The sequence below is a fragment of the Elephas maximus genome, chromosome 13 (genome assembly GCF_024166365.1).
Source record: "Elephas maximus indicus isolate mEleMax1 chromosome 13, mEleMax1 primary haplotype, whole genome shotgun sequence".
In the NCBI taxonomy this organism is placed as follows: Eukaryota; Metazoa; Chordata; class Mammalia; order Proboscidea; family Elephantidae; genus Elephas; species Elephas maximus.
The window spans coordinates 70,614,532-70,639,788 of NC_064831.1; the positions used below are offsets into that span (position 1 = coordinate 70,614,532).

At 45.4% G+C, this 25,257-nt stretch overlaps 1 protein-coding gene across 3 annotated transcripts in view; it reads left to right on the top strand.

Annotated features, from left to right (window-relative positions):
- ARNT2 (aryl hydrocarbon receptor nuclear translocator 2) overlaps nucleotides 1–25,257 on the top strand; it is a 204,668-nt gene that overhangs the window by 142,549 nt on the left and 36,862 nt on the right. For 2 of the 3 annotated variants that reach the window (XM_049852832.1, XM_049852833.1), the window contains exons 8-12: nucleotides 7,397–7,473; nucleotides 8,925–9,059; nucleotides 12,749–12,823; nucleotides 20,196–20,347; nucleotides 21,765–21,833. In XM_049852832.1, the coding sequence (XP_049708789.1) occupies nucleotides 7,397–7,473; nucleotides 8,925–9,059; nucleotides 12,749–12,823; nucleotides 20,196–20,347; nucleotides 21,765–21,833 (508 nt within the window). The remainder of the gene's footprint in view (nucleotides 1–7,396; nucleotides 7,474–8,924; nucleotides 9,060–12,748; nucleotides 12,824–20,195; nucleotides 20,348–21,764; nucleotides 21,834–25,257) is intronic. The other variant, XM_049852831.1, reaches the window with a different exon arrangement.

A 25,257-nucleotide genomic window follows, 5' to 3' on the forward strand; every position in this document is an offset into this window, starting at 1 on the left:
TATGTTTCTTCTCTTCTTTTTCTAAGGACACCAGTCATATTGGATTAGGGCCCACCCTACTCCAGTTTTATCCCATGTTAATTAATTATATCTACAAGGGCTCTATTTCCAAATAAGGTCACATTCACAGGTGCTACAGGTTAAGGCTTAAATGTATCTTTTGGGGGGACACAAATCAACCCACAACATGTAGTTTCAGATTTCACATTGCAATTACTCTTTAAGAGACTACCACTTGTCAAGTTTTGGAGTAATACCAAAAAAGAATATCTACAACCATCTAAAAAAGCTTCTCCCTTTTCCAACTACGTATCTATGTGAGGCCAGATTTTGATTGCATGCAAAAGGAGATATCAGAATCCAGATATCTATTAATAAGCAAGATATAAAAGAGATTTGCAAAAATGTTAAACAAAAACCCTTAGGTTAGTAGTTGAGTAGAAACCGGTTATGCCATCCAGGGACTCTAGTCCAAAAGATGGTATCTTATTCACTGGAGAAGCTTTATGGCATTTTCATTAAGATCAGGAGCAATGGGAGGTTGCCCACTATCTTTGTTATTATTCAGCATTGTAGTAGAAATATTAGCTAATCCAATTAAACAAGAGAAATCAGTTAGAGGCACACAAAACTATGTGTAAAGAAGTAGGAAGACTATCTCTATTTTCATATGATATGATACCAAAAAAACAAACCCGTTGCCATCGAGTCAATTCTGACTCATAGCAACCCTAGAGGACAGAGAGGAACTGCCACATAGGGTTTCCAAGAAGTGTCTAGTGGATTCAGACTGCTAACCTTTGGTTAGCAGCTGAACTCTTAACCACTATGCCACCAGGGTTTCCATGATATGATAGTATACCTGGAAAACCCCAGAGAATTAATGATAAAACTAACTCAAACAACAAAAGAACTCAGTGAAGTAGCATAGTACAGCATAAATGTATAGAAATCAATAGCCTTTATCTACATAAACAATAAACAGAGAACGTAATGGAGGAGAAACCCCACTTTGCAATAGCAACAAAGAAGACTAAACCCTTGGGAATAATTTTAACAAGTGTACAAAACCTATACACAGAAATTTTAAACATACTTCTAAAAGATGTAAAAGCTGACTTGAACAAATAGGATAACTTAACATTATAAACATGTCTGTTCTTCTGAAGTTATAAATTCAATGCAATCCCCAAAAAAATACCAACAAGGTGTTTTATAGATTCGTTTTACAATAAAGTTTGTATGGAAAAGCAAATATGCAAGAATAGCTAAGAAAAAACTACAAGGAGAGAATAACCCTGTCATACACTAAAATGTGCAAAAAGGCCTTTGTAATTAAAACATGGTAAAACATGGTACTTGTGCTTAAATAGACAAATAGGCCAGTGGAATTGAAGAGAAAGTCCAAGATTAGACTCAAATACGTATGGAAATTTCATACGTGATAAAGGTGTCATCTTAAATCACTGCAGTAAATATGGACTTCTTAATAAATGTTGATGGTGCAACTTTTAACCCCCCCAGTGGATAAAATTAGATCCGTATCTCACACCCTACACAAGAATAACTACAAATGAATTAAATGTAAAAAATGAAACTGTGAAAGTACTAGAGGAAATTATGATGATACTCTTTTAATATTGCCAGAGGATAAGGCTGCATAAAAATTTTAAATTTTGCATGACAAAAAAACAATAAAATAAGCAAAGTCAAGAGACTGCCAACCAACTGAAAAGACATATTTACAACATAGGCCACAGAGGCCTAATATCTCTAATATATAAAGAACCCTTAAAAATTGAGGCACGATGGACCAAAAACCCAGTAGAGAAGTGGGGAAAAGATAAGTATGGGCAATTCCATTAAAAAAAAAAAAAATTTTTCTAATGGCCCTCAAACATTTGAAATAATATTCCGACTCTCTCATCATTAAACAAATGCAAATTAAGACAACACTGAGATGTCATTTCTCACCTGTCCAACTGGCAATTACTAAAAAAAGAACGACAGCTCATTCTGTTGGTGAGGGGGTAGGGAACAGGGCCTCTCCCGGCTGGCAGCTGGGAATGCAGATTGGTGTGACCCTTCTGGGGGGACATTGGGACCAGCTAACAAAACTACATATGCGCTGACTTTGAACCCAGCAATCCCAATTCTAGGGGTCTACCCTGAAGATATGCCTCCCACCATATGAAAAATGCATGGCCACAATGTGATTCATTGCCGCATTGTTTGTAATTGCAAACTATTGGGAACATTTAAATGCTCATACACGGGAGAGTGGTTGAATAAGCTGTGGTACCGCCACACAATGCAATACTCTGCAGTTCTAAAAAAGAATGAGGAAGATCTCCATGAATGGATTAGGAGTGATTTCCAGGACATGCTGTTAAGTGAAATATGTGAAATCCAAGAGTAACGACCATTTGCCTCCCTTCGTATAGGAAAGAATGGGATATAAGAAAATACACATGCATCCGCTCCTATGTGTAAAGGATCAGCTGGAAACTAGAGATTGGTTACCTACAGTAGGCCGATGGGAAAAGGATGGCAAGAAGAGGGGAACGCAAAGGGATACCCAGGGTGAGGAGGGAGTGACATTTCACTGACTCTTAGAACCATAGTCGTGTTTTACATGCCCTTCAGGGTCTGTGTAAGGAGTCCCGGTGGCACAGCAGTTAAAGCATTTGGCTGCTAAGAAAAAGGTAGGCAGTTCGAATCTACCAGATGATCCATGGCAGAAAGGTGTGGTGGTCTCCTTCCATAAGATTACAGCCTTGGAAACCCCATGGGGCAGTTCTACTCTGTCCTATAGGTCACTGTGAGTCAGAATCGACTCAATGGCAGTGAGTTCAGGGTTTACAGTGATGAGTTCTCATGAGCTTGTGTGACTGTGTCACTGTGGACCTTTGGTCTGGCCCAGTGTGGAAATATTTATGTTTAAAGCATTATGCAGCATAAAAGGGAAATTTTCTTCTTAACAGCCGCACTTGCCTAGGAGGTAACAAAATAAACGCTTGTTTCACCAGAGCGTCTCTAACCAGCTACAGCTGCTCGAGAACCATGTACCGTGAGAGACCTCAGATACAGACCCTTACTGAGCCTAACTGCAGGCTCTTTCTGACCAGTGAACAAGAATTGTTTTAATCAATTTCTTCCTATCCGGAGCATTAGTTTTCAGGTCTTAATTAGCATAACCATCACCAATTTCTCCTTTCTAGCCATTTAAAAAAACCCTAAATCCCACCCCCCAAGGGGATGTATTGGTTTTGTTCCCTCAACTGACAACAGCTTCAGCTTTGGTGGTTTTTTTTAATTTGTTTTTTATTTTGACAACGTATACTGGAAATCTTCTGTTCAGTTCTTTTACTTCAATTCTTCCTTTTGCTTTAGCTGCTCGATGTTCGAGAGCAAGTTTCAGAGTCTCCTCTGACATCCATCTTGGTCTTTTCTTTCTTTCCTGGCTTTTCAGTGACCTCTTGCTTCCTTCATGTATGATGTCCTTGATGTCATTCCACAACTCGTCTGGTCTTCAGTCACTAGTGTTCAATGTGTCAAATCTATTCTTTGGATGGTCTCTAAATTCAGATGGGATGTACTCAAGGTCATATTTTGGCTCTTGTGGACTTGCTCTGATTGTCTTCAGTTTCAGCTTGAACTTGCATATGAGCAATTGATGGTCTGTTCCACAGTCAGCCCCTGGCCTTATTCTAATTGATGATATTGAGCTTTTCCATTATCTCTTTCCATAGTTGTAGTCAGTTTGATTTCTGTGTGTTCCATTTGGCGAGGTCCATGCATATAGTCGCTGTTTATGTTGGTGAAATAAGGCATTTGCAATGAAGAAGCCCTTGGTCTTGCAAAATTCTATCATTCGATCTCTGGCATTGTTTCTATCACCAAGGCCATATTTTCCAACTACTGATTCTTCTTCGTTTCCAGCTTTCACATTCCAATTGCCAGTAATTATCAATGCATCCTGATTACATGTTCAGTCAATTTCAGACTGCAGCAGCTGATAAAAATCTTCTATTTCTTCATCTTTGGCCCTAGTGTTTGGTGCATAATTTTGAATAATAGTCGTATTAACTGGTCTTCCTTGTAGGCGTATGGATATTATCCTATCACTGACAGCGTTGTAATTCAGGATAGATCTTGAAACGTTCTTTTTGACGATGAATGTAACACCATTCCTCTTCAAGTTGTCATTCCCAGCATAGTAGACTATTTGATTGTCCGATTCAAAATGGCCAATACCAGTCCATTTCAGCTCACTGATGCCTAGAATATCAATGTTTATGCATTCCATTTCATTTTTGACGATTTCCAATTTTCCTAGATTCATACTTCGTACCTTCCAGGTTCCAATTATTAATGGATGTTTGCAGCTGTTTCTTCTCATTTTGAGTCGCACCATATCAGCAAATGAAGGTCCCGAAAGCTTTACTCCATCTACATCATTTAGGTCAACTCTACTTTGAGGAGGCAGCTCCTCCCCAGTCATCTTTCGAGTGCCTTCCAGCCTTGGGGGCTCATCTTCCAGCACTATATCAGACAGTGTTCCGCTGCTATTCATAAGGTTTTCACTGGCTAATGCTTTTCAGAAGTAGACTGCCAGGTCCTTCTTTCTAGTCTGTCTGAGTCTGGAAGCTCAGCTGAAACCTGTCCTCCATGGGTGACCCTACCGGTATCTGAATACCGGTGTCATCCCTTCCAGCATCACAGCAACACGCAATCCCCCACAGTATGACAGACAAGTGGGAGGAGACTCTGAAACTTGCTCCTGAATGTTGAGCAGCTAAAGCCAAAGGAAGAATTGATGAAATAAAAGAAGTGAACAGAAGATTTCAAAGGGTGTCTCGAGAAGACAAAATATTATAATGCATGTACAAAGAGATGGAAAACCAAAAGGGAAGAACACTCTCAGCATTTCTCAAGCTGAAAGAACTGAGGAAAAAATTCAAGCCTCAAGTTGCAATAGGATTCTATGGGGAAAATATTAAACGACGCAGGAAACGTCAAAAGAAGATGGAAGGAATACACCAAGTCATTATACCAAAAAGAATTAGTCGATGTTCAACCATTTCAAGAGGTGGCATATGATCAGGAACAGGTGGTACTGAAGGAAGAAGTCCAAGCTGCCCTGAAGGCATTAGCGAAAAACAAGGCTCCAGGAATTGATGAAATATCAATTGAGATGTCTATGCCAAGAAATATGGAAGACAGCTTCCTGACCAACTGACTGGAAGAGATCCGTATTTATGTCTATTCCCAAGAAAGGTGATCCAACCGAATGTGGAAATTATAGAACAATATCATTAATATCACACACAAGCAAAATTTTGCTGAGATCATTCAAAAACGGCTGCAGCAGTATATCGACAGGGAACTGCCAGAAATTCAGGCTGGTTTCAAAAGAAGATGTGGAACCGGGGATATCATTGCTGGTGTCAGATGGATCCTGGCTGAAAGCAGAGAATACCAGAAGGATGTTTACCTGTGTTTTATTGACTATGCAGAGGCATTTGACTGTGTGGATCATAACAAATTATGGATAACATTGCAAAGAATGGGAATTCCAGAACACTTAATCGTGCTCACGAGGAACCATTATATAGATCAAGAGGCAGTTGTTCCGACAGAACAAGGGGATACTGATTGGCTTAAAGTCAGGAAAGGTGTGCATCAGGGTTGTATTCTTTCACCATACCTATTCAATCTGTATGCCGAGCAAATATAATCTGAGAAGCTGGACTATAAGAAGAAGAACGGGGCATCAGGATTGGAGGAAGACTCGTTAACAACCTGCGTTATGCAGATGACACAACCTTGCTTGCTGAAAGTGGAAAGGACTTGGAGCACTTATTAATGAAGATCAAACACCACAGCCTTCAGTATGGATTGCACCTCAATATAAAGAAAACAAAAATACTTACAACTGGACCAATGAGCAAGATCATGATAAATGGAGAAAAGACTGAACTTGTCAAGGATTTCATTTTACTTGGATCCACAACCAACAGCCATGGAAACAGCAGTCAAGAAATCCAAAGACGCATTGCATTGGGTAAATCTGCTGCAAAGGACCTCTTTAAGGTGTTGAAAAGCAAAGATGTCACCTTGAAGACTAAGGTGCACCTGACCCAAGCCATGGTATTTTCCAGTCACATCATATGCATGTGAAAGGTGGACAGTGAATAAGGAAGACTGAAGAAGAATTGATACCTCTGAATTGTGGTGTTGGTGAAGAATATTGAATATACCATGGACTGCCAAAAGAACCAACAAATTTGTCTTAGAAGAAATACAGCCAGAATGCTCCTTAGAGGCGAGGAGGGAGAGACTACTGCGTCTTACATACTTTGGACATGTTGTCAGGAGGGATCAGTCCCTGGAGAAGGACATCATGCTTCACAGAGTACAGGGTCAGGGTCAGCGGAAAAGAGGAAGACCCTCAACAAGGTGGATTGATACAGTGGCTGCAACAATGAGCGCAAGCATAATAACAATTGTAAGGTTGGCTCAGGACCAGGCAGTGTTTCGTACTGTGGCGTATAGGGTGGCTATGAGTAGGAACCGACTCAGCGGCACCTAACAACAACAACAACATACTTGAAATGTTTCGTTGTCATTGTTAGGTGCCGTTGAGTCATCTCCGACTCATAGCAACCCTTTGTACAGCAGAATGAAACACTGCCCGATCTTGCACCATCCTCATAATCATTGCAGTGTTTAACCCTATGGTTACAGCCACTGTATCAGTCCATCTCGTTGAGGGCCTTCTGCTTTTTCACTGGCCATCTACCTTACCAAGCATGATGTCCTTCTCCAGGGACTGGTCCCTCCTGATAACATGTCCAAAGTCTCACCATCCTCGCTTCTAAGGAGCATTCTGGCCATACTTCTTCCAAGACAGATTTATTCGTTCTTCCGGCATTCCGTGGTATATTCAGCATTCTTTACCAACACCATAATTCAAAGACATCAGTTCTTCTTTTGGTCTTCCTTATTCATTGTCCAGCTTTTGCATACATATGAAGTGATTGAAAATATATAACCTTAAATGTCCAGTATGGGTGCTTTACTGAAATTTTCTTCATAACTACATGATTGAGCCATATTGTGTAAATGTAAAAATGAGTGATTTGGTTTTCATTTTCCTTAATTTCCTCTTCATTTTCCATTGATGCAGATGATAATGTACCGTGAAATTATCAAATAAGTACATGCAGAAGAGGAGCAGGAAGTGAGGGCGGGGCAGTTAATTCATTGACTGCCTTTCCAACCCTGAGTAGTCAGTAGTGGATCTGTATTTTCAATTGCATAAAAAATTCACACGCACTTTTGGCCCCTTTTCCGCTCATGTTAGTGATGACAGTGGTGTTCCTCATTTCAGGAATGACTATACCTGAAGAAGATGCTGAAGTGGGACAAGGCAGTAAATATTGCCTTGTGGCAATTGGAAGACTCCAGGTAAGACCAAACTCATAGACTTTTTAATGTCAAAAGAGGGCTTATGATTATAAAGGGCAAGAGACTGTAGGTTTGAATCCCTGTTCTAATCTCTATATACTCAGAATTTGCTGGGCTTCATTTCTTATGCAGTGGGACAAGGATGAGGCTGAATGTGGAAGAAGAGAACCATGAGTTGTAAACAGCAGGGTTCTTGCTGCATTGAGGGGTTGTATCCGTCCAACCTCCATGCTTGTGCCAATTATTGCAAAGTTGAGTACTGTTTTCACCATGCCCCTGTTTAAGTACCTTGAACATCTCCCCATTGTCTACAGGGTAAAGTCCAAACTCATCATGAGGTCATCCAGCCTCATCTCCTTCCTTTCTCCCTCTCTCTCCACACCCTATTCCCAAATAGCACCATTCCCTTTTCCATAAACCCACCATGTACTTCCCCACCTCTGTGGGTGTCCACAGGTTGTTTCTTCTGCCTGCCATTTCCTTTTTCCTCTTCTCCTTTTAGCATTCTTTCTTCTCGTTTTCCTATCTACTCATTCTTCAAGACCCAGCTAAAATGACTCCCCTATTCCCTTAGTCAAAATTAATCATTCTCTTGTACCTGGACTTAAACCATTGAGTTTACATGTCAGTTACCATTCTTTCACTGTCTGTCGTAGTGTGGTTAGTTGAGTGCATGCCTAGTCCACCATTAAACTGCAAGCTCCTTAAGAGCAGGGAATATGTCTTATTTATCTTGTTAAAACTGACTATGTTGTAGAGAGATAATGTAAATTAAGCCCCTGGCACAGTGAATGGCACACACAGTAGCTACTCAATCAACTGGGCTGTTCATTCTCCTTGTGGCATTGAGAGTTGTCCCCATACTGATGAGTGGGAATATGATAGACATAATTCTGAGGACACTAGTCTTCATGTGCCTGGTTTCCTGGGTCTTGCCATTTTCAGGCAGGTGAATAAGCAGTTCCATTCGTGCTTACCAAACTTTGGGTATTCCTTTCTGAGAGGTACTTGAATAAATTCATTCTACCGATGTATACTTTCCACATATTTTGAGCAGTTCCTTAGACTCATTTGCTATTGTTAATAAAGGGAAGGTGAGAGAAGTGAAGGGTATTAATATTTATTGAGCATTGGCTATATGCCAGACATTGTGCCTGAGTTTAACATGCAGTATCTCTTTTGAACTTCACAACCACCCTAAGAGATTACATGTTTCGTTTTTCCCACTGACTGATGAGGAAGCTGAGGCTCGAACTGTAAGGGAAGAGGCACACTGTTACACAGTCAGAGGTATGACCGGAGCTATTCGAACCCTTTAGACTCATGGTACTAATGGCACCAAAGGATCTGTGAGATTAAATCCATGCGAATTATTCACATTCTCCACCTCTGCCGCCAGCTCCCTCTGTCTCTGTCAACACCACCCCAGCTGTGGATTTTCCCCATTCCAGGTGACCAGCTCTCCTGTATGCATGGACATGAACGGGATGTCGGTGCCCACGGAGTTCTTATCCCGCCATAACTCTGATGGGATCATCACGTTTGTGGATCCAAGATGCATCAGTGTGATTGGCTACCAACCTCAGGTGGGTAGAGAGTTTTGAGCTCATGGCAGTTGGCTAGAGATTTAACTTTCCTTTAAATGCACTTATCTCATTTGTTCTAGATACAACACTATGACAGTAGAGCATAAAATGCATGCGTCCTTCCTGGAGAAAGTGATATCTTTCCAAATCAAGAAAGGACATTGTAGGCAACTGCACTGCTTAAAATTAGGTCATCATTCTTTGCCCTAACCGCTCTGGTTCTCTAGCTGATTTTTCACTAAAAAGGGTTTCTCTGACCAATTTTGATAAATACCAAGTCTTCTACTTGGAGGCTTACCAAGCATATAAACATGAAAGACTCTGAAAGTTCTTGCAGTAAAGATGCCCGCTCAACTTTGCCTAACCCCATGTTTCTCCAGTGCATAGTCATGCACCACATAACGTCCGTTAGAGCAATGTCCAATCACTTAAGAACAGGATGTAGCAGACATAACCGGACATACTGAACAAGACAGCTTCCAGCACGCAACACGTGCATCTCACATCTCTTGTATACAGAGTGATTGCACTGACAGGGATATAATGGTACAATACATACAGAACCTGTAATACATGTGTCTTTATGGTCATAATAAGCACCTAAGTACTTTCTATCATTATGTTAACGTGAACTTTCCCTACTTAAAAGGTTACCGTATAACAACACATGCTTCAACTCGTGGGCAGCAGTATCCAACCTTGTGTATTGCGTGTCTCTTGAATGTTGTAGTGTTATCTCTCCTTTTAACTTTCTTTTGAAAATATTACCATGAAGTGCATCATGGCTTCTAAATGCAGCAAAACCAGAACTAGGGATAGCAGGAGCAAAAGGTAAAGGAGAAGTATCGCTTTGTAAGTGAAACAAAATGTTTTTAAACAACACGAAGAGGGAAAAGCAGTGAACGCTGTTGCTCGTGATTTAGGCATGTCACACTTCACTATCATGGTGATCCTCAGAAACAGAAAAAATCCTCCAAGCTGTTAAAGGATTAGCTCCACTGAACACTATAAGGTAACGAAAATGCGAGAAGGACCTGTTTCAGATGTGGGGGAATTGCTAATGACTTGGATTGCTAACCAAACAGAAAAGTGAATCCCTCTTAGCACGTTGACAGTCACTGCTAAGGCACAAAGTTTGTTCAAGATGCTTAAAGAAAAAGCAGGACCAGACTATGACATCCAGTTTAGTGCTAGCTCAGGGTGGTTTAAGTGCTTCAAACAACATTTTCCCTGCATAACGTGAGAGTGAGTGGTGAGTCTGCGCGTGCTGATGCGAAGGCCGCAGGAGAATTTGTTGAAACCTTAGATAAACTGATTGTAGAGGGAGGTTATTTGCCCCAGCAAATTTTTGCTATGGATGAAATCTCTTTATTCAGGAAGCGAATGCCTAAAAGGACCTTCATCTATAAGGAGGCCAAGTCAGTGCCAGGCTTTAACGCTTTTCAAGACAGAGTGACAATGTTGTTAGGAGACGACGTTGTATATAATATAGTGTTTGCACAACGTCCAAATTACATAATGTTTTATTTCTCAGAACGTGTCGTGGAAGTTAAGTGATGCATGACCGTATTTGGAAACCCTCTTTAGAGGGGTACTTTTTCAAATCTCTGTTCCATGTTCTTAAGGAAAAACAAAAGAGTTTCGTGTCATGAGAAACACCGTAAGGCAGGAGGGATTCTTCCAAATTAAGGGAGATCAAAGAGATAAAACAACAATATGTGACGTGAGAGCCTTCATTGGGTCCTGGACCTGAAGGCATACAGCTATAAAAGACACTTGGAGACAACTGAGAAAGAGTTAACATGGGTGGAATATTGGGTGATTTTATGGAATAATTATCAACTCCCTTAGGTGTAATGGAGCCCTGGTGGCACAGTGGTTAAGAACTTGGCTGCTAACCAAAAGGTAGGCAGTTCGAATCCACCAGCCACTCCTTAGAAACCCTATGGGGAAGTTCTACTCTGTCCTATAGGGTTGCTGCGAGTCAGAATCAACTCTATATCAATGGGGTTTTTGGGGGGGGTTAGGTGTTTTTTGTCTTTTTAGGTGTAATAATGGTATATTGTGGTTTTGTAAGATAATGCCATTTTTATGAGATACATACTAAAGTACTTAGGGAAGAAGTGTCATGATGTCTATAACTTACTTTCAAATGGTTCAGCAAGAAATGTTAAAAAAATATATATACACACACATATGTAACCCATTGCCAACCAAAATATCAGCGGTTTGAATCCACCAGGTGCTCCTTGGAAACCTCGTGGGGGCAGTTCTGCCCTGTCCTATAGGGTCAGAACGGACCCAACGGCAACAGGGTTTTTTTTTTTTTAAATACTTGCATGTATATGCCTGAAAGAAAAAAGACACAAATGTGACAAAATATTGGCAATTGTTGAACCTAGGCAAATGGTATATAGGTGTTTATTGTACTATTCTTGCAGCTTTTTTGTAGATTTAGATTTCTTTCAAAATAAAAGGCCTTTTTAAAAAGGCAGGGGAACAAAGTTGGGGATTTGTTGATAAAAAAAAAAAAAGGCGTTTTATTTATGTGTATGTTTTAGAGCTAGAAACAGTCCAAACGAGGAATATTGGAACCTTTCATATAATTCCGTCTCTCTTTTAGGTTGTTAGGTGCCGTTGAGTCGATCTTCCATTCCTAGTGACCCCATGTGACAGAGTAGAGCTGCGCCATAGGGTTTCCTGGGCTGTAATCTTTATGGGAGCAGATGGCCAGGTCTTCCTCCTGAGGAGCAGCTGGTGGGTTCAAACCACAAATCCGTCCATTAGCAGCCAAGTCCTTAACCATTGCGCCAGCAGGGCTTCTTCTCTCTGTCTCTGTTCATGCAAGTCTTGAGATTCTTGGGCAGAAGAAAGGGGGAGTTTGATCTCTTTCCAAATTCACCATAGCCCCCAATGGCACATATTCCCAGCTAGATCCGTTTTTCCACTGGCACCTCCGGCAGCATCTGGACACTTACTGGTGCATGGATAAGGCTTCCCTTCCACTGCCAGCATCAGCCCACACCTGGGCCATTTGGTGACCTGGGTCCTGGCCAATGAGTTGGTTTAAATTTTTTGCTGTTTAAGACACTTCCAGTTGGACCACTTCCTGTAACATATTTGGAGTTGCCTTTTGATGGTTTATCTTATTCTAGTCTGTTTTGTTATGAAACGGACTTTGTTTTGGGTTAACGCTTGGTCCTTTGAATAAAACATAGACTAGTGAAGGTGGAAAGTAAACAGGCTTCTAACAAGTGCAGTTATTTTATGAGAACAGCATTTCTTCAGCCACAAGACAGCTACAGTTTCTGCATTTAAACAGTTCCACTCATCATCAGTTCTCCTGCAGTCATTCTGCTTTCTGTTTATGTTTATTAAAATATTTTATGACAGTTTACCTCTCCAAGGCAAACAAGCATAAAATTGCATTCTGAAGCTGCTGATCTAGTGCCTCAGCAAAATTGGAACTTGGTATTGAGCAGGCCGGTGGGACTTCGAGTGGACACCAGGAAGCCAGCTTCACAACCGCTCCGAGGGGAAATTTGCATCTACCTTTGTGTTCCCCGTGGTGGGGCGAATTGAAGGAGATGAGAAGCAGCAGATGCAAATGGACACTGTTGTCCAATAGTGAGTAAATAAATATTGAAAAGTGGGCCTTGGAATTATTAAAGCTTGTTTGTTTTATCTAGGACCTTCTGGGAAAGGACATTTTGGAATTCTGCCACCCTGAGGATCAGAGCCACCTGCGTGAGAGCTTCCAGCAGGTACTGCCGACACCCAGTGCTGAGGTAGAAGCTTGAATACATGTGAGTGTGGCTGGCAGGCCATCGGGGTCTGCTGTGTGCCAGGCAGCTGCAAGGCCCTACCTAAGGCATCAGTCATGGCCTCTGCCGTGAAGGAACTTAGCGGGGAAGACAGACACATCAGGAAGATAATTACTGAGGAATAGGGCAAAAGCTGTAATGGGTCATGAAGAAAATGCCACAGTGGCCAGAGAGATTTACTGTGTGGGGAGGAGTCCGGAACAGTCTCCTGGAGGAGGGAACGGTTGGGATGAGTGATACAGGATAAGCATACAAGAACTGAGAGAACATTCTAGACTGAGGGCCAGCACCCAGAGATGCAAAGGAACATGGTCTATTGGGAGAATTATAAGCAGTTCCTTGTGGCTTGGCGTGATACTGCCTAACTTATAGGAAAGAAGTGGGCAGTGGTAAAAAAATGAGGCCAAATTATGAAGGGCGGTGGATGCCATGCCAAGGAACTGAAATTCTCTTCTGAGTCATTTAAGGGTACATGAGGACTTCTTCAAGGATTTCAAGCAGAGCAATGTTTTTGGAAAACAGCTTTGGCGGCTCAAGTATACTGAATAGACAGATGTGGGGAAATTACTGGAAATAATGGCAAGTCAGGAAGCTGTTTAAATTGTTCGGATATTGGTCAGGGACAGTGGGAATTAAAAATAGGAGGCAACTTGAGTAGATATTTTTTGGGTTAGTGATGTTTTGGATAGAGACAGTGAGGTTGAGATTGGAATTTAGAATGATTCTTGGGAACCTGAGAGGATGACCACCCTGTTAATGGCATCATGAACATCACTACTGTTAGCTATTTATTGAGCATCTACTAGGTGTCAGGCACTGTGGAGAACCCTTTTACATTTACTACCTTATTGGATCTTCACAACAATCACATTTCACAGGTGAGGAAACTAAGGCTCCGTGAAGTAACAGTCTTTAAGGTTAATGAGTGACAGAACTAGGATTCACACTATGTATTTGCAACCTCCTGAACCCAAGCCCCTGGATGTTAGTTAATGTGCTCAGCTGCTAACAGAAAGGTTGGAGGTTCAAGTCCACCCAGAGGTGCCTCAGAAGAAGGGCCTGCTGATCTGCTTCTAAAAGGTCACAGCCATTGAAAACCCTATGGAGCACAGTTCTACTCTGACACACATGGAGTCATCATGATCTGGAATTGACTCAATGGTAGCTAGTTTTTACTGGGAGCCCAAGTTGAGCTGTCATGAGAAACAGAACACACTTCTTCAAAGAACTCTGATGTCTCACTGCAGCCCTGGGAAAGACATGGAGTGGACAACGTTACCAAAAAGGGACCTTTGAGTTCCTTTTGAAGAGTGATTCCTATGTAGTCATTCATCTGAGAGAACCAGTGCTTGGCACCCTGCTTTGCACACGTTTTGAATGGACCTACTCCAGTTGTCCACCACATGTGCGGGCACGTCTCTAACCCCTCCTCCTCCCTGCACCATGCTGCTCTTTTCTTCTCAAACATTCCCGGACCCAGTTTTCCTCCCACCTCTCCAGACACTTCCTTTCAGATTCCTTTTCTGGTTCCTCCTCTTCTGCCTTGCTTAGACAAGCTCTGGTACCCCAGGGCCCTGGCCTTGGCTGCCTTCTTTCTTCTCTGTAGTATCTCCCTCCTGATCTGATCCATTGGTCAGGTGACTGCAGTCCAGACTGCCCACTGAGCTCCACACCTGCCAGTATCCAGGCACTACTTCGCACCTCCACTTATACCGTCGCCAGTCTCCCTCACCCTACATCCACCTGGTTCTTCAGGCCAGAAACAAGAAACATCATTCATGCTTTCCTTACTCTCACTCCCCACATCCAGCCCATCGGCAGCTCCTGTCACATCTCCACATACATCTGCCACCCATCCCCTTCTGCTGTTTTTTCTCACCCACCTTGGCCAGCCCATCCCCATCTCTCGTTTGAAATTGCAGTCACCTCTTTCCTGAACCGCCTCTGCTTTGACTCTTGTCCCACTCCAAGCCATTGGTAAAACATTAACTAGGTTTTGCCACACTTTCATTTAAGACCTCCCAGTGGCTCTTCCTGTGTATCTAGACTAAAACCAAGCTCCTTCCCACTCTGCATTCTCTGCCTGGCCCTGCCCTGTCGGTCTCGTCCTCATCGTTCACAACATTGCAGTCACACTGGCCACCTTCTAGTTCTTTAGGACATCACACCTTTTCCTATCTCAGGACCTTTGCACATGTTGTTCCCTCTGACTGGGATGCTTTCCCCTCAGTCTTCAGTCTTCATGACTGGTGCCTTCTTATCCTTTAGGTTTCAACTCATCATCTCATAGATATCATCTAAGGCCACTCTAACTGAGAAAGATCCCCCAGCCCCTTTTGCAGCCCTTACTTTTCCTGCATAACAGCTAGTCCAGTTGTCCAGTTTTTAATTGTTTTATTTATTTGTCTTTTTTTTTTTTTTTTTTTCCGGTCTTCTCTACTAAAACATAAGCTCTCTGTTGGCAGAGTCTGCCACGCTTTTCACCGTTATCTCCACCATGTAGCGTGGAGTCTGGCATTTGACTGGGATTTAATAAAGCAATCTCAGTTGATCATAACCCCCAGCAGATGGCTTGCATTTTGGAAAAAGATGAGTTTAAAATGGCTGAATGTTGTAAGGTTATGTCCTTTTATGCCCTTTCTTTCCTAAATATGTGGAGTTTGTTAGGAACTTTGCATTGGTTTAACTTAGGTGTCTTAGTTACCTAGTGCTGCTGTAACAGAAATACCACAAGTGGGTGGCTTTGAGGAACAGAAATTAATTTTCTTACAGTTCAGGAGGCTAGAAGTCCAAATTCAGGGCACTGGCTATAGGGGAAGATTCTCTCATCTCTGTGGGAAGATCCTTGTCTCTTTCAGTTCCTGTGGCCCCAGCATTCCTCAGTTCCTTGGCCATCTTCACATGGAGTCTATCTTCCCACATTTGTGTTCACTTCTGAGTCTCGTCTGCTCTTTTTATCACTCAGAAGTGATTAGGTTTAGGGCACACCCTGCAAACATATGGGCTTGTTAACGTAACAAAGAAAACTCTAATTTCAAACAGGATTACATCCATAAGTACAGGGACTAGGATTCTGACACGGTTCAGTCCACAGTGGTCAGGTTTGGGTCAGTTGGCTTCACTTTTCTGGGTACATGGAAATGAAGCTCTAACAGTGACTGGGCCTCCACTACATGCCCAATCACGAGCCAGACCCTTTGGAGTACAATATCTTACAGAACGCTGGGCCCCCACGGTGAATGTGGTCATCCCCACTTCTCCACAGTGGACACCAGGACTCAGAGAGGCTTGGTATCCTGCCCTGGGTCATACAGCAGGGTGGCAACAGGCTAGGGTGTGGGCCCAGGCCTGCCTCCCTCCAAAGCTTCCCCTCCCAACCCCACACCGCACACACAGCCCTCTCCATCTGACAGAGACCACCTGAGGCTTCAAACTGCTGGCCTTCTCAGACCCTGGTTGATTTTGAAAAGGAAGAGAAGGAATTTCACGTCTGACCCTGGTACCTAGCTTCAGTGACCCTCGCTCTGTGAGCAGCAGCCTCATTCCTCTGGCAGAGGGAAGCTGAGGCAGCGGTGCCTGAGAGCCGGCCGCCCCGCCCGCCCCGGGGCTCAGCGGGCTGCAGCTGAGCATCCTGAAGCACGCCGGGCCTCGGCCCCACACCAGTGTTCTTTGGGCTCTGGCCACTGGTGGGGGGAATGGGGACAAATGTTGATAAAGGGAAGTGACTTATTCATACAAAAGAACGAAAGAATGGAGAGGGCTCTGTCAGCTCAAAGTCAGCCCATGAACTCTGGATTTAAACAAAAGCACCTGACTGGCCTAGACGTGAGACCCTTAGCGCATATTCAGCTTAGAAGGAATTTGAATTGGTGGGGCGACAGTATGCTGGCCTGGGGGCTGGGGATCCCGCATGCTGCACTCGGCCCTGCTCATGGGTTCCCTTTCTGTACCATGATTTATGTAGAAGCCAAATGGAAGAGTTGAACCCAGTGAGATTTAAGGAAGGGCCTTGTCGCATCGCTCTCCTCTCTGCTCAGATCTCTTTGATAATGATGATGATGATGACGGAAGCTTTTTTTATGAAGGGCTGTGCCAGGCTGGAGCCCAGTGGTGGTTCAGGGGTACAATTCTCGCCTTCCATGCAGAAAGCCTGGGTTCAATTCCCAGCCAGTGCACTTCATGCGCAGCCACCACGTATCTGTCAGTGGAGGCTCACGCATTGCACAGATGCTAAACAGGTCTCAGCAGAGCTTCCAGACTGAGGCAGACTAGGAACAAAGGCCTGGCAATCTACTAAAAATCAGCCAATAAAAACCTTATGGTCACAACAGATCCCATCATGCATGGGGTGGCCATGAGTCAGGAGTTGACTCAGTAGCAGCTGACAACAACATGCTGAGCTAGGTTTTATGTCCTTTGTATATGTGACCCCGGTGAAGTGCCGTCGAATGCATCACCCTGGTTGTGAGGCCTAGCCTGTGTTACATGGCTAAGCCCCAGTCGCACGTCAGCTTTGCCAGCCTCCAAATACTCGCTCATGCTGTGCCTCCTCCCAGGAGAGCCCTCCCTTGCCAACATTTTGACCTTCCCCCGACCACGTTTGTTCCAAACCCCATCTCCATCCAAGACTCCTTTCTGGACCCCAAGAGCATGCTGTCCCCTTGCCCTGCTGGTAACCCCATGACGCTTGCACTATCTTTTGGGGGTTTCAGTGACTTTCTCTGGGTGCAGTTATCTACATGTCTGTCCTGCCCCTGGTAGGCGAGGAGCTCCCTGGGCACCGGGCGCCTGCCTTTTCAATAGAGATGCATGAGAAGACAGTGGGCCCTGGCTCAGGGAGAGCTGTGATCAGACCCTTAGTCGAGAGGCCCCGGGCAGCATATGTACTTCCTTGAGGCTCACATTCCGGATCCACACAGTGTCATGGTGGGATTACACATATAAGGTACTTAGCATGTAATTTGGCCCCTCAGAGCATGCAGGACTGCTGGCTCCCTTCCTTCTTTATCCACAGCTCCAAGAGGCGTGTTTCGTACACAGGCGGTGCCTTGCAAGTGTTTGTTACATGGAGCTGAAAAATTTCACACATCTCAGGCATTCCAGCTAGAAGAACAACACAAAGGCTCCCTACACCCTCGTCTTCAGAGAGCAGATGTATGTCTCAGCACATGGGGGCAGCTGTCTAGTCCTGTGTTCTGTGCAGACACAGGGGAGTCCCCATGGCAGTACCCCTCAGAACACTGACCGAGGGGCCATGTGGCCTTGTCTTCTGGCCCTTCTGGGGACAGTGCCAGGTCTCTGGCATCCTTAGTTTTGGGGTTGCAGACTTGCCATCAGGCAGTAACCCTGAGTGCCCCAGCCTTGCATTACACACAGCTAGGCTCCAGGCAAGGCCTCCCACCCTCCTTGACCCTTTGGTAGGATTCCTCTGTCACTCCAGAATTTCCCACTGGGGAGCCTTGTCTGACACACTCGGGCTTGGGGCTAATCTGGCTTCTCCAGGGGGGGACAGAAAGAGAATGGTGGCCCACTACACCAGCCCAGGGCATGGGCCCAGTAGACCCGCCAGGGCAGTTGGGAAATGTGTGCTGATGGCCCACTCAGGCCTAGGCATGGTCTGGGGTGGGCTGGCGGGGTGCCAGAAGTGCCTGCCTCCATGCTGCATGTAGTCTGGGAAAGATGACAGATGTCAAACAGGAAATGAACTACAAATGTACATCCTACAGATGTCTCAGGAACTGGGGAGTCAGGCCTTCTCTACCCTGGGACTACGTTCCCGTTCTTACCTATGCTCACACCGTGACCTCTGAGTCAGGTGGGTCTGCACGCACCTGTGGAGGGGAGAGCCCTGCTTTTGGCACTGCGTCCTGAGGCTATAATTACACCCCAGGCCTAGGCCTACAGTCACTTATATCCTTTCTCCTTCTCCTGTTCACATTTCAGCGGTGAATGCCGCCTCGTGTACGGACACATGCTTGTTTACAGTCTTTGTGTTTCTGCAGATGCTTACAGAGTGTGTGTGTCTTAGCGTGTGTGTGTGCACAGAATGCAAGAGAGAGCTGTGTGTCCAGAGAGACAGTCTTGTGATTTGGAAGTAAGACCGTGGTGCCTGTTCCAGCTTTCCCACCAAGGTCGCCTGATCTTTGGTCGCTTAATTTCTGTGGGTCTCAGTATGATCATTTGTAAATAGTAAAGCCCGCCTCTCCAAACACATCAGGATATACCTGAGGTGGTAATGCACTGAAGGTGTTTTGGAAAACATATTGTAACATAAGGGTAGTAATAGGGACGTAGATACATGCATACAAACACATGATACCTACAAATTTATCATTTTATTACCTGTCCTCTCAGAGTATATTTGACCCAATTTACGTAGTACACAGAGGTTAAAATTTTTTAATGTGAGGTATGAAGAAATAAACCCATGAATACAATGTGACGGTACCTACATGAGATACGAACTCTGGGGAGGAGGGAGCACTAGCACCAAACTCAGAGTACCCTAGCAGCCAAGGCAAAAAGAGAAACACTCCAGCTTGTAGAGTTTTCACGATCTGATTTGTAAAATCAGAAAGTTATGATATAAAAAGGACACCAACTAGTTGGTTTCTCACACACAAGCCAGAATGGCCCAAATACAGTGCCCTGTTTCAAAGCAGAAGTAGAGCAATAGCGTGCTTGCTTTCTCTCTTTCACTCTCTCTCTGTCCCTTGCTCTCTTTCTCTGTCCTTTGTCTCTCTCTCTCCCTCTGTCTCTGCCCCTCTCTCCGTCGCTCTGTCTTTGTCTTTCTGCCTTTCTTTCACTCTCTCTTTTTGGCTCTCTCTACCCCTCACTGTCTGTGTCCTTGTCTCTCTCACTCACTCTCTTTCTTACCCCCTGTCTCCCTCTGTCTGTCACTCACTCTCATTCTCTGTCTGTCTTTCTGGTTCTCTCTGTCTTTCTGTCTCTCTTGTTCACTCTCTTTCCCTCTCTCTCTCACTCTTGCTGTCTCTGTCTCTGTCTTTCTGTCTCTCACTATCTCTCACTCACCCTCATTCTTACCCTCTTCCTCACTCACTGTTGCTGTCTCTCTATCTCTGTCTTTCTGTTCCTCACTCAGTCTGTTTCTGTCTCTCTCTCACTTGCTCATTCTCTGTCTGTCTTTCTGGCCCTCACTCTCTCTCTCTCCCCCTCCCCTTTGGCTACAATGCCCCTATTCTGAGGTCCACGGCCCTCACAGTGACCGCCCTGCCTCTGCCTCTCCCTCTCCCTCCTTCTGTCTGGCACCGTCCTTCCTCCCGCTGACTTCCTTCTCCAAATGTTTTCTCAGGTGGTCAAGCTGAAAGGCCAAGTACTGTCAGTCATGTATCGATTCCGTACCAAGAACCGGGAGTGGATGTTGATCCGCACCAGCAGCTTCACATTTCAGAACCCCTATTCAGATGAGATTGAGTACATCATCTGCACCAACACCAACGTCAAGTACGTACGTGGCCCCTTCCCTCTGCTGGGCTTGAGATGCCCTTTCTTGGGTCTAGGGCTGGTGATTTTACGTTGGGTCTTGTTTTCCAACAAACTCTAGCTACAGCAGGAAACCCCTGTAGGTAGTAAGAAGCAAGACTAGGGGAGATTTTGGGTCCCCAACACTGCTTCCCTTCCATGCTTCTACTTCTTGTTTCCTTGCTGATTTAAAAGAACCCAAAGGGCCTAGGGATGACCCCCACAGAACCCGCTTCTACTCCCCATGATCAGTCCAAGGTACTCTGATTTTCATTCTCTCCTTTCTCCCTCCCAAGCATGGAGCCCACCTGAGTGGGGCTGTGCCTGGTGCTCCCTCTCCGCCTCCCGGTGTGGCAGCTGTTTGTCCCTGGCTTCTGGGTCCTGGTGACGCCGGGGGTGGAGGAACTGAGGCTGAACCTCTAGAGCACAGGGCTGGGCTGGGTACCTCACTCAGGACACGTGGTTTCTCTGTAGCCTAGTCTTTCTAGCACTCCTTCCTGCTCTGGGCCTGGGGGGTGCCCAGACCCTCTGCTGGCTTCACCACCCCCGCCCCCATGGGTGCTAGCACACAGACCTGGGCTCCAGCCTTGGCCTCACCACTTCCTGGCCGTGTGACCTTGAACAAGTCGCTTCTTCTCTTGGCCTTCACCTTGTCATCTGTGAAATGGAATGATAATACCCACCTGTGAGAAATAAATGAGATCACACTCCTGACTACGGGCCAGATGCTAGGTTCAAATCTCTGCACAGTGTGTATGACCTTGGGCAAGTAACACTTCCCCTCTGGATTTAGTCTCAAAGAAATTCAAGGCCAAGGAACCAGCACAAACAAAGCCAAAATGATGTCCAAGTGTATGTGAGCTTGTCCAAACCATGCCTGGTATGTCAGGAAGGCTGGGACATGCAGGGGCATGAGATGAGGCTGATGTGGCTGGAAGGGGCCCACGTTTGTCTTGTTACTATTGGGTTTATCTAGTCACTACTGGGCTTATCTAGTCACTAATAGGTTTTTCTAGTCGCTACTGGGTAGCCTCAGTCAAATTAAGAGTTTTTTATTTCTCCCACTTGTGAAGGTGATTTCTTCACTCAAGAAGCAGGGCCCTGGCCTTGAAGATAATAGTGAAGCTAGAGACATTGGAGTAAGAGTCAGACAGACCAAGCTTAGTAACCATTGCTTAGTCTTTGTTCAACAGGTGGGGCCTGGAGGGAAGTGAGCACAGACCTGTCTTTTAAGAGCTCTTGGAATCGAGGGGACCAGGGAAACAGGGTGTGCTCATTGACCTGATGGAGACAGGTACAGGCAGTGGGGGCACAGGAGGAAGAGACCAGAGTACGAGAAGAAGGAAAATACCAGCCCCGATCTCCTTAACATCTGTTCAAGCTGCAGTTTTGTCCCCAGGCTCGTGCCTCCTGTCACAGGCCCCTCCCCAGCCACATCAGGCCACCTGTGCTGGAATTCAGGAAATGGGTAAGCACACCACCCGTCTAGAGTTACTTCCCCCTGAGTCTCAGAGACAACATGCCCAGGGGGGAGCACTGTGGTGTGGCCCGGGAGGAAAGTAAACCCAAAACCTGTTGCCATCGAGTCGATTTCGACTCATCGACGACCCCATGTGTTACAGAGTAGAATATCCTCTTAAAACCCGTCCCCCAGCAGAGGTTTTCATTTCCTTTTCTGAAACTCAGGCAGCAGTGGCCAAACACAAGAAACGCTGTGTGCGGGGTGGACCTACATCTTGTCCCAGGTTGCTCGCTCTTGGCGGCTCAATGAGGTTCTGTCGGATCAGAGTCCTCTTGGACACAGACTATATATACCGAGAAGCCGGACTAGGCTGTCCTCTGAACAGAAAGGTCTTTAGTTGGTAAAGATGGCTGGGAAAGCTCACTGTGGACGGTAGAGGGCAGTGGTAACCGAGGAGGTGGTCGGTCCAGCCCTGTTTTGAATTTGTGAGACTGACCTTTGCCAGCAGTAGGCAGGCTTCTATGGGAAGATCCTGGAGTCAGGCTTCTATGGAAAGATCCTGAAATGCTCTGTGCTTGCAGGGGAAAATGCGACATCAGTTCAGTCAAGAGCGTCCAAAAGAAACTTCCTGGAGAAATTGAGTACTTAATGTTGAGCATTTGTGTGAAGCTGCTGAAAAGAAGGCCTCTGTATCACCCTTGCGTTTTTTCCCATCTTGTTGATGCAGAACAAATTTCAGAAAAACGCAGACTGCTATTAACCTGCTGGTGACACAGCTTTGAAACTTGCCCCTGTCTTGGGGTTGGGATCGACTCTGTTTTATGGAGACAAGTTCTGGACACTTTCTGAGCCTGAGTCATTTCCGTGATTGTACATTTTCACGACCTAGCTACAGTGCTTTCTTCGTTTCCAAAACCTCTTTATGGGAGTGATCTGAGCGTCCTTTGTGTCTCCTTGGGCTGAGCCCTCTTTCCTGTGACGGCGCTTGTTCCAAAGCCTTTGTTGGTTTTTATAACCACAACTGCTTGTTGAGCTGTCGCGTGTGTCCACTTTCTTGCAGCTCCACTGTGCCTAGGGTCATGTATGACGTCTTTTAAAGCCAGTTGTTTATCCACAAGTGTTTAGCGATTGACTGCTGCATGCCCAGCTGGTTGGGCAATGGGCAGGAGTAGACACGGGTACAAAAGAAGTTCAAGAAGGTTGCCTTCCTGGTCTCTGCAGAGCTTAGGACTCATAAGGGGCTGAAACACCCAGTCAGCCAAGCCCCAAACCTGAGTTTTCCTGAGTGCCTTCCTCTCGTTCACCAGCTACAGACAACTAGTCACAGAGCCTGAAGTCTATCTGTGATTTTCTCTAGTCCATCTCTTCTCTGCCACTCCCATCATTCCCCAGTTGAGGCCTTCACCATCTCTCTCATGATCACTAGACCCTCCTTCCTAACCAGAACCCCCTGCCTTCACTCTGGCCCCAGTTGACCCAACCTGCATGGCCCAATGAGCAATCTTTGTAAAACACACACAGGGTCATGTTGCTCCCTGTCCCGGATCAAGTAAATTCCAAACCCCTTAACTGGAGCCCTGGTGGCACAGTGGTTAAGTGCTTGGCTGCTAACCGAAAGGGCGACAGTTTAAACCCACCAGGAGCTCTGCAGGAGAAAAGACCTGGTAATCTGCTACCATAAAGATTATTGTTGTTAGGTGCCCTCGAGTCAGTTCCAAGTTATAGTGACGCTTATGTACAATAGAACGAAACGCTGCCCGGTCCTGCGCCATCCTCACCGTCACTGGTATGTTTGAGGCCGTTAATCTCCTTGAAGATCTTCTTTTTTGCTGACCCTCTGCTTTACCAAGCATGATGTCCTTCTCCAGGGACTGGTCCCTCCTGATAACATGCCAAAAGTATGTGAGACAAAGTCTAGCCATCCTTGCCTCCAAGGAGCATTCTGGCTGTACTTCTTCCAAGACAGATTTGTTCATTCTTCTGGTAGTCCATGGTATATTCAATATTCTTTGCCAACACCATAATTCACAGGCATCAATTCTTCCTCAGTCTTCCTTATTCATTGTCCACCACCAAGAAAGAAGAGCCAGGAGTGGAACACATTCTTTGGACTGGGGATTCTGCAATGAGAAGCTCCTGGAACCAGGAGACCAAAAGAGAGAACTGTAACACTGAAGCAGAAGACGGTGAGGAATGGAGGAAAAGAAAGGCAGCAGCAGAGGCAGGAGACCGGCAATAGGCGGGAAACAGTGAGGTGGGCTTCCTTGCCCTCGGAGCGAAAAAATGGAGCACCTTCGGGCAGGAAGCTTCTTGCAGAGTAGGGTGTCTCCAGGCACTTGGTGGAGCTAGATTTGCTGACCCATGGAGCTAGAGCTGAGCACTTTCAGGCTGAGGCTTACTGGTGGAGTAGGGTTCCTCAGGGCACTTATCACAGAGCTAAAAGAGCTTTGTAATGCTTGCCCGAGCAAGGCAGAGGCCAAGGGGCCAGAGAGAGACATATCTGCAGGCACAGCTGAGAAGAGGCTGTCCTGATGGAAGAAATGTATCCTGAGCATTCCTGAACCCAAATTGTAACCTGTAACTTCCCTAATAAACCCCATAATCATGAGTATTGTCTGTGAGTTGTGTGTGGCCACTGCAACAAATTATTGAACACGGCAGAGAAGTAGAGAGTGCTGTGGGAGGGATGGTTGGTGTCAGAGTTGATGAAAAAGGGGAGAAGGAGGAGGCATTTCCTGACCTTCACCTCATGGGAATCAGCCTTGGGCTCCTGATCTTGATTTTTCTTTCCCTTTGTGAAGTTTAGAGGAGGTCAGAAGCAGCCCCTGCCACACCATTTGTATACTACCTCATCCCCTGTCACCGTGTTTCCCTGTCCCCTCACCAGACTATGAACCAGCAAGTGTGTCTTGTTCATCTCTGTTTCCCCAGTATCTAGCTGAGAACCCCAAAAGAAAGGAAGGCAGATCAGAATGGGAGAGATAGCAAGAGGGACTTCCCATGCCCATCTGGTGGCAGTGAGGCCCCGAGTGACTAGAGCACTGGACCAGTCACCCTGAAAGTCAGGCGTTCTGCGCTGGGAAGGGACAGCAGCTCAGGAGGGACAGGGGAGAGAGGCACACCGTGTGGAGAAGTGATAGCCGTACCTTCCGACTCTGTGGATGGAAAACTCAGGGGACATGCCTGGAGCTGCGGGGAGAGCGTAGTGCTGCCTGTCGATGCTCAGGCCTGAGGAGCAGAGTCAGGAACCCGCAGAGGACATGAAACACCCAAGTCTTCAGCCTCAAGGAGCCAGGGTCTAGGCAGGACCCCATCTTGGCTAAAAGAGTGGGCTTTGGAGCCGGATGAACCTGGGTCTAGGGCATTTATTGGCTTGTGACTTTGGGCATGTCATTTAACCAGCTCGCCTTAGATGTAAATGGGTTTGCAA